Source organism: Festucalex cinctus, chromosome 8, assembly GCF_051991245.1.
Source record: "Festucalex cinctus isolate MCC-2025b chromosome 8, RoL_Fcin_1.0, whole genome shotgun sequence".
Classification (NCBI taxonomy): Eukaryota; Metazoa; Chordata; class Actinopteri; order Syngnathiformes; family Syngnathidae; genus Festucalex; species Festucalex cinctus.
In genome coordinates this window covers 20,085,116-20,105,058 of record NC_135418.1, presented here as the reverse complement: position 1 = coordinate 20,105,058, position 19,943 = coordinate 20,085,116, and the positions used below count along the sequence as shown (strand labels likewise).

At 38.0% G+C, this 19,943-nt stretch overlaps 1 protein-coding gene across 8 annotated transcripts in view; it reads right to left on the bottom strand.

The window, feature by feature from the left end:
- Positions 1-19,943, bottom strand: part of wnk2 (WNK lysine deficient protein kinase 2) — a 32,528-nt gene that overhangs the window by 11,041 nt on the left and 1,544 nt on the right. For 7 of the 8 annotated variants that reach the window (XR_013284599.1, XM_077529481.1, XM_077529482.1 and 4 more), the window contains exons 3-19: positions 14,629-14,801; positions 14,342-14,562; positions 13,066-13,223; positions 11,730-11,818; positions 11,336-11,555; positions 9,828-10,086; positions 8,422-8,699; positions 6,409-6,531; positions 5,560-5,676; positions 5,092-5,418; positions 3,479-4,078; positions 3,329-3,378; positions 2,254-2,416; positions 2,074-2,190; positions 1,817-1,987; positions 1,083-1,125; positions 862-1,011 (exon numbers count right to left, since the gene is read on the bottom strand). Coding sequence is in view for 7 of the 8 variants with exons in the window: in XM_077529481.1 (XP_077385607.1) it covers positions 862-1,011; positions 1,083-1,125; positions 1,817-1,987; positions 2,074-2,190; positions 2,254-2,416; positions 3,329-3,378; positions 3,479-4,078; positions 5,092-5,418; positions 5,560-5,676; positions 6,409-6,531; positions 8,422-8,699; positions 9,828-10,086; positions 11,336-11,555; positions 11,730-11,818; positions 13,066-13,223; positions 14,342-14,562; positions 14,629-14,801 (3,259 nt within the window). In the remaining variant the exon portion in view is untranslated. The remainder of the gene's footprint in view (positions 1-861; positions 1,012-1,082; positions 1,126-1,816; positions 1,988-2,073; positions 2,191-2,253; positions 2,417-3,328; positions 3,379-3,478; positions 4,079-5,091; positions 5,419-5,559; positions 5,677-6,408; positions 6,532-8,421; positions 8,700-9,827; positions 10,087-11,335; positions 11,556-11,729; positions 11,819-13,065; positions 13,224-14,341; positions 14,563-14,628; positions 14,802-19,943) is intronic. The other variant, XM_077529484.1, reaches the window with a different exon arrangement.

Sequence of the window (19,943 nt, the reverse complement as noted above, 5' to 3'; positions counted from 1 at the left end):
TCACTATTACTCAAACGATTACTTTTTTTGGTACAAAACAAGAAAATATTTAAGCATTTAAAATATTAAGACCAATTTAAAAAATATATAAGATTTATTTATTTATGTATTTATTTATTTATTTATGTTGGCAAAACCTTGAAGTTGGAGTGCAGCTTGTGCACTTCGCAACAGGATGATAATTTATTTTTTGGTACAAAACAAGCAAATGCATTTTAAATATTAAGACCAATTAAAAAATATATAATAATATACATTTCTAATAATATGTATGTATGTATGTATGTATGCATTTATATATTTATTTATTTATTTATGTTGGTAAAAACTTGAAGTTGGAGTGCAGCTTGTGCACTTTGCAATAGGACGATTTTTTTTTTTTTGTACAAAACAAGAAAATGTTTACACATTTAAAAATACTAAGTCCAATTTAAAAAAGTAGAAACACTGTAATTATGTAATTTTCCTTTGGACCAATTTTTTTTATAATAATATATATTTATTTATGTTTGCAAAAACTTGAAATTGGAGTGCAGCATGTGAACTGTGCAGCAGGACGATTTTTTGGGTGCAAAACAAGAAAAATATTTAAACTTAAAATTAAAATTGCCAAAATTATTTGAAACACTAATTATGCAACTTCCTTTTGGATGAAACAAAATGTATTAAATTAATTATTTTACGATTTAAAAAAGATGCAAATGTATAAATGTAAACAACTCGAAAATTAGGATTAATAATCTTTTTTTACGATTATGCTGATTTTGTAATTGTGTATTGTAATAATTGACATTTTTCATTCAGCTGCCACAAATTCTTCTGATGTAATCACATTTTGCACAGCATATGAACAAGAGTCACCTCGCGATGTGGAAGGTCTGCCAGGCAGCTGCGTGTTGGCTGAGCTGCTGGGAGACTGCGACGCTGTACCGTCAGATGAGGGCTCCTGGCTGGAAAAGGGGGTCTCCTCCACAGGACAGATTATGAACCATCGCTTTCCTGTGTGAAGAACTGCAATACCCATGCACTTAGAACATTAACAAAATAATTGGGAAGATGCTGTGAGGGATAAAGTGCTTCACCATTCTGCTGGTAGACAGGCAGGGATAATCCAGATTGTTGACTCTGGAGTAAAGAAAAGACATGTGATAAATGCAATTTTCCCTTTACAGAATCTTGACTAAATATATGGAGGTGGAAGAAAATATGGAATTGGTCCACAGGTTGCAGCTCTAAGAGCTTTCACTAAATGACTTTATACACGCTTGTGGAGTGTGTCTTTGGGAAATTAAGAATTTTCCAACAAAGTTGGAAGCACATAATCTAAAAATGTATTGAAAAATTCAGGGAGAATATCATACTTGTTTGTGTCCACGAAAATATCAATATCACGATATTAAAATTGCCATGATATCGTCGTCTTCATGTCATGATATTAAAAGCAGCACATATGTAAAAAAGGCGAGGTTACGTTCCACTTGTGCAGTTCTACCACCCTCTGGTGGTTAGTTTGTTAGTACAGTTTAATCTTTATTAGGCATGTTTTGGCCACTGCAGCAGTATTCACTCATACAAATCAGTCATACCAGATAATACATTTGAACATCTCCGTTAAAATCAACACAAAAACAAAACATTACTGTATATATATTGTTTTACAATATGAGTTTTTATACTGTATCATGAGCTTTTTATTTTTAGTTTTTTTTATCGTCAACCTATACCCACAATATTATGATAATAATCGTATTGTATTGTTTGGATCCATATGGTGTATTTTTCACTATATTAATAATTTATTTTACACTTCAGTTACCTCTCCCACTTGTCCATCAGAGGTGTGGCCTTGTTGGGGGCTACAACTCAAAGTAGATGCCCTCTCCCCCTCCGTGTCATCATTCAACATGTCTTCGGCTTTATCCACAATGTCTTTTAACTGGTCGATGAAGATCTCTTTTTCTAAAGGGAGGATGAATCCATTCTCCACCTAAATGCAAACAATACCCACATGTTGTGAACAACACCACGACAGTAGATGAGGAAGAACGTGATCACGTTTTCTATTGAACAAACCATGTAAGTTGCAATTTCCTCCGGAGCGTCACCATCCAGATCAAATTTAAACGTCACCATTTTGTGATTGTGAGTCTCCAGCTGACATTCAACCATTTTGTCACCCGTGTTGCAAACCTGCAAATGATAATACTGCTTTAGGGAAGTGTATCTTTAGAAAAATAGGAATCCTGTCCTCACATTGAGCATGCTCAGTTTGGGTTTGCTCATCTTTTCTTGCCGGGAGCGCATCCGAGTGGACTTGCGATGATGTTTTCTGTGTTTTCCTTCCCCCTTCCCTCCGCTGGCCAAGCTGTCATACCCGTCGCTTGTTTCTTTACCAGATGCAACATCAGAGAAGGGACTGAGAGAAAAAGAAAAAAAAAAATACAGATGTTGAGGCTTTTTTTTTTTACGGAAGAGGATTAGGGCCAGTGAAGAGGGAAAAAAGAAGGGTTGTCAGGATTCTTAGGATTTATTATCAGAATTATGACTTTAAAAGTTAGAATTCTGACTTTAATCTCAGAATTCTAACTTTAAAGTGACAATTCTCACTTTATTTTCAGAACGAGGGGTGCACCGATCACAATTTTCCGGCCGATCGCCGATCTTTTAAAAAGTCTGACCTGCTCATCCCGATTTTTTTTTTTTTTTTCATTACAAGCAGCATATTCAGTGTTCAGTGTTCTAATCTTGTTTTATTGGAAAGCATTGAACAAAATTAGCGAAATAATACAAATTGGTTGTTTTAACTGCACATAAACTTCTCTCAAATAAAAATGAAAATCGCTTTAAGTCATCTCAGCAGCAGAGGACAGTGGCTGACCTTTTCGGACCTCTGAAGGGGGAGATGAAATTGATGGAAAAGATCAGTATATTCTTCAGGGATTGGCCGATCACCGATCTTCCAAAATGAAGGAAATCGGGGCCGATAAATCGACGGGCTGATCGATCGATCAGGGCACCCCTAATTCTAACTTTATCACTTTAATCTCAGAGTCCTGACTTTAAAGTCAGAATTCAGACTTTAATCTCGGAATTTTGACTTTGTGACGTAGAGATATGAATTGTGGGGCAAGTCAGAATTCTGACTTCAGAATTCTGAGAACAAAGTGAGAATTCTGAAAGTAAGAATTCTGTGATTAAAGTCAGAATTCTGAGAATAAAGTCAGAATACTGCCAACCTTTTTTTTCTCTTCCCTGGCCCTAATCATCTTCCGTAATTTTTAGTTAATGTACAGAATCAATAGATTGCTTTAAAAAAAAATGCACACACCTGTCATATGCATAGCTGGGCAATGATACTGGTTTTTCCTGAAACACTTCCTGAAGAGAGTAAATGTAGGGAGATATGTGTATTTGGAAATGTGAATAACATGAGTGAATTTGTTACTTTCAGTAATACACAGTCTGGTGTTCATCATACCTCTGTGCAGGGTTCTTGCTGTAACATACAAGAAGTTGATGGCGCTTCTTGTTTCTGACAAACTGTTGGCTGGCTTACACATTCAGATGTCATCGAGACTGCTGTCTGGATTCCAGCGGGATGCAGAACTGGAGCTGGGACAGAAGTTGGAACAGGAGTAGCGGGCTGAGCTGGTAGCGGGACCGAGGTTGGTCCTGAGACCAAACCTGGTACAGAGATCTGGTTTTGTCCTGCGGCCATGGAATCATCTAAGATTGCAGATGACACTTTTGGCGATCCCGATAATGAAATTAGGGCTTCCGGTGGGGCTAGAGCTGGAGATGGAGCTTGAAATGAGACCGAAGCCGCGGACTGAGCCGGCATTTGGGATGCTGCTGCTTGGCCTTTTGGCTGGATTAAAGCTGCGGTTTGTGATGGGGTTTGGATTTCGACATCCGCTGCAGATGAGAGTGGCGCTGAGGTGGGAAATGTGGAGGCTACACTTAAGTCCGTGCTGGCTGCAGCATTATCTATATCTGTTCCACTTCCCCAGAGGGGAATTTGAACAGGTTGAATTGGGGCCAAATCTTCAAAATTTCCCTGTGGAGTGTTTGTCTGCACCTAGGGAAAAAAAAAAGCACATTTGCAAAATTTATTTTAGGGATAGGCCGATTATCGGTGCCAATATTTGGCATTTTGACAAATATCGGCATCAGCCTTTTTTACGAGTCTGAAGGCCAATACAGTTGGTATTTCACTGAGCAGTGAATGCTTGTGAACGTAGCAAATTTAGGGTTTTCATCAGGATTTGTAAGATATTCAAATTTTTACTTGTCGTGAAGACATTTCAAACATACTCAGATAAAGGGTCACCGTCTGCAAAGATCTTTTGAAACCTTTTACAAACCATGACGAAACCCCAAATTAGCTACAGTCTACACATTTGTCCCCCAGTGAGATACAGAGAACTTTTCATTTTTGGATTTATTTAAATTTCCATTTTATTCAAAAAAAAAAAAAATATATATATATATATATATATATATATATATATATATATATATATATATATATATATATATATATATATATATATATATATATATATATATATATATATATATATATATATATATATATATGTGATGCTGACACTGGGAACTCCCGAGACACTTTTTATTTAAAAAAAAAATAAATAAATCAAATAAATAAATTTAAAAAAAGGGAAAAATAAAAAAAATTAAATTAAAAAAAAGAAAATGTGTTGGTTTTTTATGTTTTTTGTAAACTTTTTTTTTTTTAACAGTAGAAAACTTTAGGGAAGTACAAAGCTGTCAATTCTTTGACCAGGTATGTTTAAAATGAAAAGAAAATCTTTTTTTTTTTTAAATTGCGGTAATATTTTCTCTTCTCTGCAAATGAATATTGGTTTGAAATATCGGTTTACTTGACAACTAATAATCAGTATCCGTATTGGCCTTGAATAAAACATCGGTTTATCACTAATTCATTTATAGATAAAGCAAGTAGCTTTTAAATGCCCAAATGCATGATCTCATGCATTGCAACAAGGGTTCAGCACCATTTGTCCATCTCATTTCCAATCATCCAATAACTACAAGTCAAATAGTCACCTGTTCAGCCAGTTCTTGCTCAGGGTGGGGGACGGGGTAAGGGGTGGGTTGTACCTGGGAGAGAGGTAAGGAAGGGGTGTAATGGAAGCTACCAATGTTTGGATAGGATGTCGGTGGGCCGGACATGGTCATGGCAAGGAGTGTGCCAGGGAACGCTACACCGGCCACCTGCTGAGGTGGCGGCTGGAGGCTACTAAAGGCAAAATGAGGATTGAGGGGAATGACGGTGGGGTGGGGTGAGGGCAAGAAGTAAGGGCTAGCTAAGGGGGCCGGGGAGATAGGAGGGGGCTTGAGGCCCCCTGCTTGAACACAATATGGTGAGGGAAACTGGGAAAGAAAAAGGGAAAATGATACACAATGAACAAAGTCACCCATTCAATAGAAATTATTTACACTGGTGTCATGTGTCAAACATATTTACCCGAAACAACCTGACGCAACAGTGTACGCCAGCTTCATATTACGCACCTGCGTGCTGACGTGGAGGGGCAGCAGAGGAGGGGGAGCACTGGTGGCAGGCTGTGGGAAACTGGTAGATAAGTCAGGAGGACTCAAGTGAGATGGAGGCTGGTCAGCAGATAATTGCTAAGGAAGACAATCAAATATTGTGTTGAAGAAGGAATACAAATTAATATCACAATTCAAATGGCATCAAGATATTTGGGATTTTACTTTTTGAAATTATTGTATGAAATGGTAAATGGTATGAGGTCCAATTTCCGCCATGAATTGTTAACCTGTCATTCCAAATGGCACATTTCATGTTAAATGTTTACATCATTTCCATTTGAAATTGAAGTCATTCGGTTCAATTTTCAATATCAACGCCTTAAAAAAAATAAAATAAAAAAATAAAATAAAATTTAAAAAAAATCGCCTGAGTCATTTTTTCAAATTTTTCACGAAACACACAAAAAAAATGAACCTTTTGAATTATGAGGAGATGATTTATTTTAAGAGGGTGATGATATGCCAAAATTTTGCACATACCAAAAATTTACAATTTTTCACCTCCCATCAATACTGCGCCCAACCAGTACTAAGCACCGGGTTCTATCACCTTATTGCTTAGGAAATAAAACCAACATGACTAAATACTGACTCACTAAAGTTATAAAAATTGGGTTTAAACTCACTATTATATCTGTAGCATATTTTTTTTTACTGTACATTGAAAGCAGGATAGCTGGTAAAAACAAATTTATGCAGTTGTGCTAAAAGCTGCATGACAATATGGTCAACTAAATAGAATTAATGGCCTCTTGCTATGCTTTATTTGTGTTTATATCACAAATGTAAACTGTTTTCATAAAGTACCTGGTCCTGGCCAGGCTGAGCCGTAATCTGCGTCTGTGCGCTGGGCGTTGCAGCTGGGAAGCTCTGTGCTGTCGGTCTACTGTGCTGCGTAGGAAGGGCTGGCGTCGATGGAGCAGAGACTGTCTGTCAGAAACAAATATGACAGCCCACGTTAGCTACACGATGACTCATATAACGCAGAAGTGTTTGTATAGCGAGTGCTAACTCAAGCTCAAGGTCAAAATGCTCTGCGATCTGAAGCAGGCGAGAGGCAGTATATCTTTTTGGGCAGGAATCCAAGAGGGAAACTGGATGGAAAGGGATTGCGGTGGCATGACTCAGAGGGCCTGCATATTGTTTTGGACTTGTGTTAATTTTGTCAATGAAGACTAAAGAAAAATAATTTCGTCAACACACATTTTTCATCGAACTAAAAATAGACTAGTATGCATTTTTCGTCAACTAATGTTGACGAGACTTCACTTAATAAAAACTGGACTAAAATTGATGGACATTTTAGTTCATGAACAAGACGAAAATTACCGGTGTATGATTTTGTAAAAACTTATCTCTGCTAATCTGTCAATGTGACACACAGTCACACAGCCCCTTTCAAATCTGCAGCTAGTGAGTGAACCATACGGGACAGACAAGAGGTGGAATCAAGGTGAAAAGTTTAAAAAAAAAAAAAAAATTTGATGTGAAATAGTTTTAGATCTGAATGTTCAACATTAACTGCTGTCAAAAAAATACAGGTGTTAAATGATTGTCCTGACTAAAACGTAGACAGTTTTTGTTGACGTGGCCCGTAGGCAGTATTGTGACCCGTTTTGGTCTTTTTGATGGTTCTGACCAAGCCATTTCAAAATAAGATATTGCCTACGGGTTAAACTAGACAAATAAAATGATGCTTTCTTGGACTAAAATAAAGACTAAAATGCTAGATTTATAGTAGACTAAAAATGGACTCAATAAAAACGGGATGAGGTTGATTAACTTTGATCAAACTAACAAGCGATGAATGAGACTGAACTAAAACTGAGACTAATTTTTAAAATGGCGGATAAAATTAACACTATTTTGTACCCTATTGTGCTCTATCTCAGCCTATCTAAAATGAAGGCTTCATTTTTGGATAAGCAGGAGCAAAAGCTGTTTGTTGTACATTTCTACGGTGATGCTAAGAGAAAGAAGCAGCTTGCAGGTGTCATAAAAAATGCAGCAGGCTGCCGCAGTAGAAGTGTTTGCCCTACAGCTTTCTTCTCTAACCTACCAGTGAATCTGCTCCGCCTTCGCCGTTACATCTTGGGAAGAGGAGCCTTTTGTCCAGTGGGACTTGAAGGCTTTGACCTTCGTCTACACGCTCAAACAAAGGGGATGCGCGACGGTTAGCGCCACACTCCGAAAGAGAAGGCGAACTTGTTCTGCGGCTCACAATGTGATGGAGACAGTGGTTAAGAAGACTAAGATCTCCGCCGTCGAAAAGATTCCTGCACAGGTCAGCATTTGAAGGCAAAATCAATGGCGGGGAGCGACGTTGAGATGGAGTCAAAATAGAAGGTAGACTCAGCGGAGGGGATGTGGGCGAGGCGGGTTTACAGATTGACCTGATCGGGTCAGATGTGGGCAAAGAGTGAATATGGGCGTGTCCCAAAGAACCCCTTCTCGTGGTCTTGCTCAGCCGGAGGACAGACATGCAAGTCCGACAGTGATGAGGCTGCGGCCTGAATGGGACGCTGAGTCGTTGCTCTGAGGGGCGGGGAAGGAGAGGTGAGGTGTAAGGACTCGCTGAGTCATGATGAGAAAATTGATGAGGGGATAAAGACGAGCTTTGGGAGCGGTTATAAAATAAGCTGTCTTTGGTGTCCGAGCAGGACATCTCAACCTGGGAGGCACTTCCACGACTGGGGCACACAGCGCCCCTAGTGGTGATGTCAGGGCTTACAAATGGCTCACTGTGGAGACGCTAATCAGAAATGTATTATTAAAATGTGCAAGAAGGGAGAACAGACAGGAGGTTTTGCATATACTTACTGTTGGAGCATCATCTGGTCCCAGGTGCAATTGTGCAGCAGGTTGGTGGTAGATCCCAGCTTGCAGCTGACCTACGGTTTGCTGGTAGGCTCCCTGATGTAACTGAGTGGATTCGTGCACGTATTGGTCCTGCGCTGTGGCTTGCTGGTAAGGCTCCAGCTGCGCAGGAGGACTGCAGACCGACTGGGCCGAACAGGTCTCAGGCAGAGACTGGTAGGAGCCATTTTGCTGTTTGCCTGGACCATCCAATTGCATGGCAGAGCTCACGCCACTGTCCGCTGTAAGAGGGTGTATAGAATTTTGGAATTAATCACATGGAGGTCTAAGAGGCGACAAGGACACAGAAAGGAGGAGCCACTTTTTTAAAATCATCACCTCAGGGAGGTAATGTTGATGACTAATGAAAGGGTTTTTTTTGTTTTTTTTTAACTCGTTGACCGTGAAAAACGTTTAATAACGTATGCTAAAATCCTAATGGATGCCGCCATAAACGTTAATTGACGTTTACTAAGGTTTTGTTTTTTGTTTTTTTCCTCAATGAGCAGTGCAATGTCTTGTGCAGCACTGCCTGCTCAATGGGTTGTGGAATCAAAAACACCTACTAACTATGGCCAGCAGATGGCAGCATTGTATCCGTTTTCAATGGGCTCACGGTATATGAAATTACAATGAAACCCGACTGATATGATGAAATTGAACGTTTTCAAGGATGACGTGAATGATCAAAGCCTTTGTCACATTAAATCTAATTCACAGAGCGTCAATAAACAAAAAAATTATGTCTAAGTCACTGTTGTGCAAAAAATTTACCTTTTCAATGTCACACAAATTACCAATTTTTTAATGGTTACTCCTAAAGAATAGAATAAGGTAGAAAGTACATGCTTTTTTTTTTTTTTAAATCTTTATGTAGTCGTAGCGCACAATATTTTGTTTGCCTTGAAAGATGAGTGAAAATGCTCGAAATTGCCCCCCCATATATATTGATAAAACTGCTGGATTTGGCTGCTTAACTCATATTTTTATCCATCTCAGGTGGCAGCCATTTTGCCTCTTGCTGTCGAGTGAAAATGACATCACAGTTGCCCAGGTCTCAGATAACAACTAATCACATCTCAGCTTCAGATCAAAGGTGAGCCGTGATTGGTCAACAACTGTGATGTCATTTTCTGTCGACAGCAAGAGGCAAAATGGCCGCCACCTGAGATGGATAAAAATGGCTGGATTTTGCTGCTTAATTCATAGTCCACAAATGTAATATTAATCAGAATGTCATGTTTAGACTAGTGAGGTCACATTTAACGTATTATTGATAAAGACTGTTAATGCTGTTACAGTCTCAGGAGAGTCTTGACGTGGTTTATCATGATGTAACATTCACGTCCGTTTCATTTGCACATTCTCACATGCGGTCGCCGTGGTGACGGGGACTGTACATATCAAGGTCTGCTGATCCACCTCCGGGTCGTCATACTCGGCTGTGGCCAACGCGGCCCCCTGTTGTCCGGGAACCTGCAGGAGGTTCTGCTGAGTCTTCTTCGCGGATGTCTCGCCGTTTCCCGGTGAGACGGTGCGCTCCCTTCTCCATTTGATCAGAGCCACACGGTCCCGGATTGACTTTCCAACAACCTTCACATCGCAGTCCAGAAAAAAGCCAGACTCCACCTATGAGACACGAGGGAGACATTCAGTGTAATTACAGTATGTATGATATTTTAAATAGGTATAATAATTTCTTGTAAAGAATTGTAATAGCCACATTAAGTACACAATCTAAAATTCTGCCTTTACAAAAAAAAAAATATAACATTATTGCTACAGGAGAAAATATAATACCGCCAAGTATCATGCAGAACAGTTCTGCACCAAACCACAAGACAATAGCAGCCATAGATCACAGACATGGCGACTTCTCTGTCAAATGATGTTTAATTAAGAGACTGGGATTACATTTCTCAATTTAATGAGTCATATTAGTCAAACACACATTGTGTACTGCACACCAACCACTTAATTAGCTTCAAACGCACAATCGGATGACAGCACGTGCAAGAGATGCAATGGAAAAATCTGTCTTTAAAAAAGATAACGGTCTCATTTTTCATGAGAATGATTCATGTCAACCAGGGTGTACAAACGACGGCCATTTGCGGCCCGCAATGCACCTTTCAGCGGTCCGTGGCATATACTAAAAATGACATTTGATGACCAACAAGGCCAATTCAATAATAATAATAATAATAATAATAATAATGAAAAATATTTACTGTACAGCTTTTCTAGATATGCAAAGATACAAATAAAATATTTCCAACAAAAATACAATTTCTCTTAAAAAAAAACAAACAAAAAAAACACTGTTAATATAATTTTAGAAGCAAAAATGGTTTCTTCTTCCATTTTCTGCTCTCTCAAGTTCCGATTTATGAATATTAATGATCCTCAAGTAACTCTTTTAAAAATGGTCAGCTTATTAGTTTGCTTTTGTTTTGGTTCTGAATGTGGAGATGGAATTTGGTCAATGTTTTTGAAAAGCCTAAACTCTTTGCCTTATCAACTTTAACAGAATGCTATTATGTAAATTTCAACGATATGAAATTGCATGCTTGACTGATTTCAGCGTGTTTAATAAATTAAAGTCAAAGAATTTCAAATCGGCCTTTGCATTCTTCCATTTGTCTGTATTTTTTTGTTTTTTTGTTTTATTTGGACACACCTGATGTAAAAAGTCAGTATGTTCACTCTAGTACAGAACTGCATTAGATTGTGTTGTTGTTCCCGTGTGTCCATACGACCTGACTTGGAAAAGGAATCACAATTACTAAAAGTCTAAATAGAACGATTAATGGATGAGGCAACAAAACACAGTGTTATCGCAAAAAGCGAGTAATTAACCGATTAAAATCGTGTTTACCATTTCTTGCGCAACAACTTCTGGGTCCTCGTTCGCCAAGTTAAACGTGAACTCTATTGCGCCAGTATCCTTGTATTTCCCCTTCAACTTTTTAGGATCCTCAACCCACAGCTTCAACGCGATGGAGGATTTTTTCCCATCATCTTCTTCATTGAGTTCCACTCTAACGCCTGTATCCTCTGCAAAGAAGGCGTGGTTCAAAAGGTCCTTGATGGAGTACCTGCAGGAGATGAACACAACAACAGCAGCTACTTACAGTAGGTCACTGAATGCACACAGACATGAACTCTGTCACAGCCAAATACTGGTGTTGACGTCATAACACAGAACAGCAACACAACAACGATTATAGGTCAGAGGTTACCTGCTTGCGTGGGTTTTGTCAGATACTCACCTTTCCTCCCATCTGTGACAAATGCACTCCCCAATTATCTCCTTAATTTCTGGGTCGCTTACTTTGCTGTAGCTGGCAGGTTTTACACCCTGGGGAGTGAGAAAAAAAGTAAGTGTGGGTAGACATATTATGGCATGAGTTTATACCCAATAAACCAAATATATCGTATTAAATACAAGCCATTTTGAGCCCTCTATTTCATGAGTATAATTTTTTTTTCCCATTAAAACCCTGTCGTATATGATCTGACACATGCATTGCACGGATAAGCCATTAGAGGGCAGAATCACCCAGTTGATGGCTTTTCCAGCGACCTAGCAATTGAGAAAAGAGACACCTAAACTTATTAATAGTGGGAAATGTTCTGAGTTTTGGAAAAACTTATATGTTTAATATGACTGTTTATTATTAGATTTTTGACAGTTCTAAATGTACAAATTTAAAGTATTGTGACCGGATGTGTCAAATATGACACAAATCAAAAGTCATATGTGGAAGTTGATTTTCAAAATAAAATAAAATATAAAAAAATAAATAAATAAATAAATAAATGGTTATATGTTTGTTCAAAAAGTAAAAAAAAATACTCTACAAAGAATCAGAATTTTGTCTCATATATTTCATGGTTCAGGCTTTATAGGGTTAAAAAAAAAAAATCTGACAACACACAATAAATGCACTTTAATAGTTTTGAAGTGTCCTATTATGGTGACATTACTTTTGAAATTTTCCATTTTAGAATTATACTGATTTTGAACTGGTTAATAAGATGGACATATTAAAGACACTGTGCTGTACATTCTGGTGCACATGCTTTGGCCTGAAGGTAGCAGTAGTGTAACACAGGCAGAAATGATGGATGATATCAAGAAGAAGTTAGACAGTCAGCAAACTAAAGTAAAGCTAACGCTAAACTTCAGAAGTTCTACTCATTTGCACAGAGCACAGAGAATATATTTTTGTGAGTATGGCTGGGATTGATACCCCATTTGTTAGTGTTACTGACATGTTTTTGCAAAAGAAATAACATATATTTCTTACGACTGTTTAAAATGACTATAATAGCAATGCTAAAAAGGCTAACGATAACGGCTAAGATGCTGTGTTGGGAAAGTACTTTGTACTTTAAATGAACAGTTATTTGCACAACTACGGTACAAGAGAACAAACTTGTCAACCTCATTATAGGAAATAAACAAATTGAACCACAACAAAATATTAATATAACAAAACAAAAACAATATGTCAAGTGTGGTGACTGAGACTAATCTTAATTTCACTTTACAGGGACTTCAAAAGAAATACTGCAACTTAAGAAAATTGAGTGGAAACTCACGCTGGTGACTTTGCGGTAGATTTGTGCGGCGTTTTGACACTCGGAGTAAGGATATTCTGATGTGGCCATCTCCAACATGCACATGCCGAAGGCGTAGACGTCCACAGCCTCATCGTAGTGCTCCTCGTACATTTCTGGGGCCATGAACTCTGGTGTGCCTAGACCATTAACAAAAAGATCAGAACATATTACTCCAGTACTTAAGGATTTACACTGGCTCCCTGTCAGCTGTAGAATTGATTTTAAAGTTCTGCTACTCGTCTATAAATCACTAAATGGTTTGGGTCCTGAATATATCCAAGAAATGCTGATTGAGTACAAACCCAGCAGGGCTCTGAGATCTACAGACTTGGGCCAACTAGTGGAACCCAGAGTTCGAAGCAAACATGGTGAAGCTGCATTTAGCTATTATGCTGCACACAGATGGAATAGGCTACCAACAGAAGTGAAGTCAGCCCCGAGTGTAAATGCTTTCAAATCCAGGTTAAAAACTTTGCTTTTTTCTTATACCTTTGATTAGGGACTTTTAAACAGCTTTAATTAAGTGGGTTTTTTTTTAAATATTATTTTAAACTTTTTTATGTTAAATGTTTTAAAGTTTGTTGAATAATGTTTTAAGATTGTTATTGTATGTTTTTTTGTTTTTGTTTTTTTTTTTAGTAAATTTTGTAACCTATTTTTATTTATTTATTTTTTTCCTCTGAATGTTAACTATTGTTTTTTTATGCTTATGTGTTGTCTTTCCTCGTGTAAAGCACATTGAGTTGCCTTGTGTATGAAATGTGCTATACAAATAAACTTGCCTTGCCTTGCCTTGCCATTAAAACAAATAGATTCTTGAACAGGTGGAGATACAGTACTGCTAACGAGACTAAGTGCAATTTCTGGAGAAATTGTGTGGGAATGCTGAAAGCGGAATGCTAATAGCTGAATGCTAAGATTTGAATGTTTGTGCTTTTAAAAAAAAAAAAAAAAAAAAAAAAAAGAAGAATCGTAAGAAGTCTTGCTAATTAAATGCCAATATAATCTTGATTTCTCATTAAACAGTAAATAATGTTCAGTAGGCTTTTTTTGTACTTGATAATAAATATCTCCATTGTAAAGTTAAATACTAAAGGATGAGCTAAGTACAGTATTCTAAAACGTAAAATGTTCTGTTTGTGTAAATTTTGCACATTTTTAACTGCCAAATATGAGAATTGGCCTCAAAACAAAACAAAAAACATATTGGTTTGACCTAATCTCAATGTAATAACGTGGTGAGTTCATGGCTAACCAATAACACTTTTAGCGAAGGAAGCCCTCTTCAGAGTCGCCAAGCCCAGATCGCCTATCTTGACGGAGCCGGTGGGACCCGTGATGAAGATGTTGTCACACTTGAGGTCTCTGTGGATGATCGGGGGGGTCCTGGTGTGGAGGAAATGGAGGCCCTTCAGGATCTGTCTGCACCAGCTCCGAAGAACTTTTGGCTTCATCACCTTGAAGCGCTTCAAATACCTGAAGAAGTTTCATAAACAATCATGGTCAAAGGCTGGAGATGAGCTGTGAACCATTTTCACTTACGTTTTCAGTGTCCCTGAGGTCATGAGCTCTGTCACCAGGACTATGCACTTCTTTCCTTTCAATGGCGACTCCCAGAAGTCATAAAATCTCACAATGTTGGGGTGCTGAAGGGCCTTCAACATCTCTGCCTCCTCCTTGAACCTCTGTCTCTCCACCTTGGACAGTTTCCGCTCCTTAGGAATATTCATGAGAACAGTCACTTCTTCTAAACTCAAAGAACATCCTAAACATTAAATAGGTCAAACGAAAGGAGATAAAATAACCTTTCAAACCTCTCTTACAACCTGCCTGAGTAAATTCAAAAGGAAATTGGGAATTGCCTGCGGCGCATGTTGAGAGTGAACACGACTGTGGCGCAAAGAATACATAACATGGGGCTTCTTCTCAGCCCATTTCTTTTTCTGTGTTGAATCAAAACAACAGAGTACACATCAGACCCGTATTTTCGCACACATACGACATAACATTACATGTTGGGCCTTGACATCAACCCACGTATGCAAATAAAGGAAAGATGATGCTGGGGCCTCCCTTCCTCAGATTGCTGTAAAATTATTAAACTAGCTGAAAATTAAATTTGAGTCATAGCATTACAAAACACACATGCTTAATCGTGAACTGTTCAACTAAATTATGAGGCGGCTTTGTAACACACACATTGTTACGCTCTACTTTACGTGCATCGATTATAAACCGATGCCGAGGAGTCAGATTTCAGTAGACCGTCGTGACCTACCAGTGTGCAGCCTCATGCTTCTCGAATTACGTCTGCTCTGCACCACCCTTGGCACAATTTAAAGGATTGTTACAAATGAGCGTCTTTCCAGCGGAATTAAACTGGATTTTATTCAAATTTGGGGACATTATAATTATTTAAAACTGGGCATGTTATTTGAATTATTCAAACATATATATTTGAACTCTTTCAAGATGACTGCTTCAAAATTATGGTAAAAATATTCATTTTTTGTGGCAGGATATATTTTTAAAGCTTAACACATCACTGCAGGGTTTACTCGGTGTGCATAAAAAACGCGTGCGGGTGCTGGAACATTCAGTGCTGGAAAATAGCACAATAATATCATAAGTAAATGTTTTTGGTAACCAGGAATTTTCTCGTTTAATAACTATTATTTCTACAGAGTAAAACAGTACATTAGTGAAAAGATAAAGGCATTAGTAATTAAAATGAAAATTTGCCTTTAGCAAGTCATCAACATTTGACAACTTAGGCTTTGCATTTTTGTAAGAATGTCATCATCTTGCCTGTGGTTCGATCTGGAAGTCATAACAAGCTCAATCTGGCAGATGCTACGGAGAGTGATAAAGGCTAAATAAAAAAAATACATTAAAAACGAGGCGCTAATTAGCAAACCGTCAGGCTTCACGATTAGACGGGTTGTGACTGTGAAGACAAAATCCTTGTGTGTTACATACTCGGTCAATAAAGATGATCATGATTTTGATTCAAGGGCTTCAAGTGGAAGATTTTGATGCTATTATGCTATTATGATAAATTGTTGAACATGAACCTGTCATGTCTGGGGGTAACGCCAGGGTTAAGTTTGAGTTCATGACCTGTTAAGTTGGGTTCATGACCGTGAGGTCAAGTGTCTGTTTTGAACTGATGTAACTAGCATCTAGTTTCAACTGATTTTTGGCTATGTGATGTTATGTGATGTCAAGGGCTATGTGATGTCAAGAATCTTTAACCCCTTTACCTGGTCAACAGCCACTCAGATAATTCCATGTCAGTCCTGTTACCCACATGACAAGCCACAACCAATCAGATCGATTTCTTGTCTGTATAAGCCTCCTGAGAAGTGTATGTCTTTGTTGGATTATTACTTCTGTTACCACTGTCCTCTGTGCAACTCTCTGTGTTTCTCGTCTAGTCAAGTTTGTTCCATGCCTCTCGATGTGAACCAGGCTATTTGACGCCGCCTGTTTGGTGTGCCGTGTCTCGCACTTTCTCCACAATACATCCAGTACCACAATCTCCAAAAATAATTTGACACTTTCAGAAACTGGTGCTGAACTGCAGTGGGAACAGAAAACCTTTGCTTCATGTTAGTTGGCGAGAAATGGACAAGGGAACGACATGCTTATGAAAACTGCAAAGCCTAAGCTGTCAAATGCTGATGGCCTCATGTTTGTCTGAATCATGCCTGAAAGTTTTGGGACAACTTGTACTGTACTAAGTTGCCACTTTAGCCATTTGTGTTTTCATATGAACCTCAAAACTGTGAGGCAAATTTGTTAACCTCAATGATCATGAAAGCATTGCTTCAATAACTTTTAGCAACTCTGATATTCCTGGCTAGCTGTTATAATTTTTGCAAGTGAATGCATATGTATATGTTCGACATATTGTTATCTCCTGAAGCCACAATTTCCCTCCCCGCCTGCCCCCTCTCTTGCTGCAGAGGGCTGCATCAGCAGAATTTACTCCCCAGGCGCCACCGTGTTGCAACACTTGAGGGGGAGTTACATGAACTGATGTTTAGCATTCAGCGCAGCCCGATCAATCAAATAACAAGCAGTGAGACAGCATGCTCAAGAGAGTGTTGATATTTCACTAAATCGTCACTCGTTTGTTTCATTCATCTTCCTCAGCATACGTTTTCCGGGCATTCAGCAGCCAGCCGCTTGAAAGAGGATTCATGTGAGCCTCCACCAACCGCTACGAGCACCTTTTTCTGCTGTCTCATGCCGTGACTTATACAAGAGCTACGCAAGCGCGCCTCGCTGTAAGAGAGGTGCGTAGGCAAGGAAGCTCGAAAGGGAAAGGGCTGGTCTCGCGGCACGGAGGGGTTGAATCATCACCAGATCTCCCCTAAGAAGCTGCTCAGACAACATAAATACACTCGCACGCACACTAGGCCATACTTGATGCATAAGAGCGTGCCTGCCCTGTTGCACATGCTACAAACGTGTCTCGCCCTTCTATTGTAGTGCAGTTAGTTTTTTATTTTTTTTTATTTTAACAGATGGCAGGAAATACTTAAAATCTAAGCATTCTTTGGGAAAATCTTTAATCCCTTCAATAAAAAAATGTAGATTTGAATGTACTACTCCAATAGAGCATATTTGATATGGATAGCAAGTGACATCTGTTGTTGACATCTAGAAAGATTGAAGGTTCATATTAAAAACGTCATACAACATAACGCAGTCTAACAAAGTCAAACAATCTGTTTTATAGGGATGTAACGATATCCAAACATCACGAATCACGATACAATATTATCACGATATGAAGCTATACGATAATTATCAGAATATTGTAGGGAGGTTGGCGATATTTAAAAAAGGTCACAATATTGTAAAAAAAAAAATGAGCTCATACTAACAAAAAAACAAAACAATATTGTGCTTTTGTACATAACAGCAATGCATGCAAACCACCTACAATCTCTACTAACAATTAATATTGAGGTGCTTACTTGTTAATGCAAGCACACATTCAGTTCCTAAACATATTGACTCATTTGTTGGTTCGCAAGCATGTTACGTTCCGCTTTATCTGACAATTAAACGATTTTAAACATAGGAGGGCCAAAACATCCCTAATGAAAATTAAATTGCACTAAAAAACTAGCCACCAGAGGGTGCTAGAACTACACAAATGGAAATCAACCTGACTTTTTTTTTAACAGATGTGTTGCTTTTAAAAATACTTGAACATGACGACGACGATATTGTGGCAGTTTTAATGTCACGATATTGCCAGTATAAAAGTGTGTGTGGGGGGGGGGAAGATGAATCATTTCTTCAACTTTTTCAGCATGAGCATGCGCTATAACCTGTACAACTCAATTTAAAAAAACATCTTACAAACACATGGGAAAATTTTTACTTTTCTGGAAACAATTTAAACAGCAACAAACCAAAAAAAAACATTTTAGATGTACAGGTTAAATGTTGCAGTACTATTGGAAAACATTTCAAAATATTCTATCTTGGTCTCATCTTTCTCGATCACAAAAACCTGACAAATGAACGGGGTGTGTAGACTTTTTATATCCACTATTATTATCATATTGTGTTAGTAACACATCAGTTTAACTCATTTCATTTGAATCCAAATTGGTTAAATCGCAGACACTGCATGTGAATCCTGCGCAAGAGTAAACCCTTTCCTTCGAGAACCTGAGCAAATCAATAAATTGACATTGCCGGTCAATGTCAGCCTAAGGCACGATGTTGTAACCATTAAGAGAATTTATTGTACATTACAAGCTCATAAAATTGAGCTAAGGTGCTGACTCAATCACGACTTTGTGGCCCACTGCACATGAACCACAGTGTGTACCACCTAAAAACAGGACACATAATTTAATCAAAGTACATGTTGAGTCAGAAAGTTATTTTTAAGTTTTAAAATGCATTCCCATGGAACATTTTAAGGAGCGAAAGGGCATCTGAGATCTCGGCTAATCTGCTCACCACATGGATGGCATTTAAACTGATCATTAGACGAGATCATCTGTATACAGATTAGTGATATGATCAATTATGCATATAGTTATCAAGCAGCATAGTTTAATTCTGGCCAAAAGATGTACACTGGTAAAATATGCATGCCGTGTTGGAGGAATTGCTCAGAAATAAAATCCGAATACATTGAAAGTTCATCTAATTTAGGGTCAAGCGAAACTGGAAACGATTACAGATGATTCTGGGCAAAAATCAAAATAACACTACTGCTACCACTAACCTGGACTGGTAGTAGACACTCACATTCACACCTATGAAAGGAGCTTTATAAATAAAAGTTGTTTTGATTGACATTGTTCATTGAAATTTGTCAGCCAATCGGAGATGTTCCCCTATATAGTAGCATACGAAACCAAAGGTCAAGGAGATGTAGGGAAATACTTTATTGTTTGACTCTAATTGAAAGTTGTTGTTTTTTGTTTTGTTTTTGAAACAAATTTTCTATAAGCAAAATTACACTAAAAATTATATTTTATCGGATTAAAAAAAAAAAAAACTCACTTCCTCTGAAACCCATCATCTATTTTGAAAATTTATTGGTTGATGCATTCAGGTTGAAGTGGTCATTTTAACCAGACTCAGCATTGGAGCATTTTTTTTTTTTTTTAAAGAAATCTTGTCATGTTGATATTTCTAACACTCGTAAACATCCATTCAGGTGCTTCTATAGGCCTATTCAAAAATATAGTCCACTAATTATTTGTACAAGCAACTATGGAGAGCCTTATAACAATACTATATGTCATTTTACTTATTTATTTCTATATCTGTATACTTTCGAAATTCAAGTCATGGCAGATGACCTGAAACTGCTG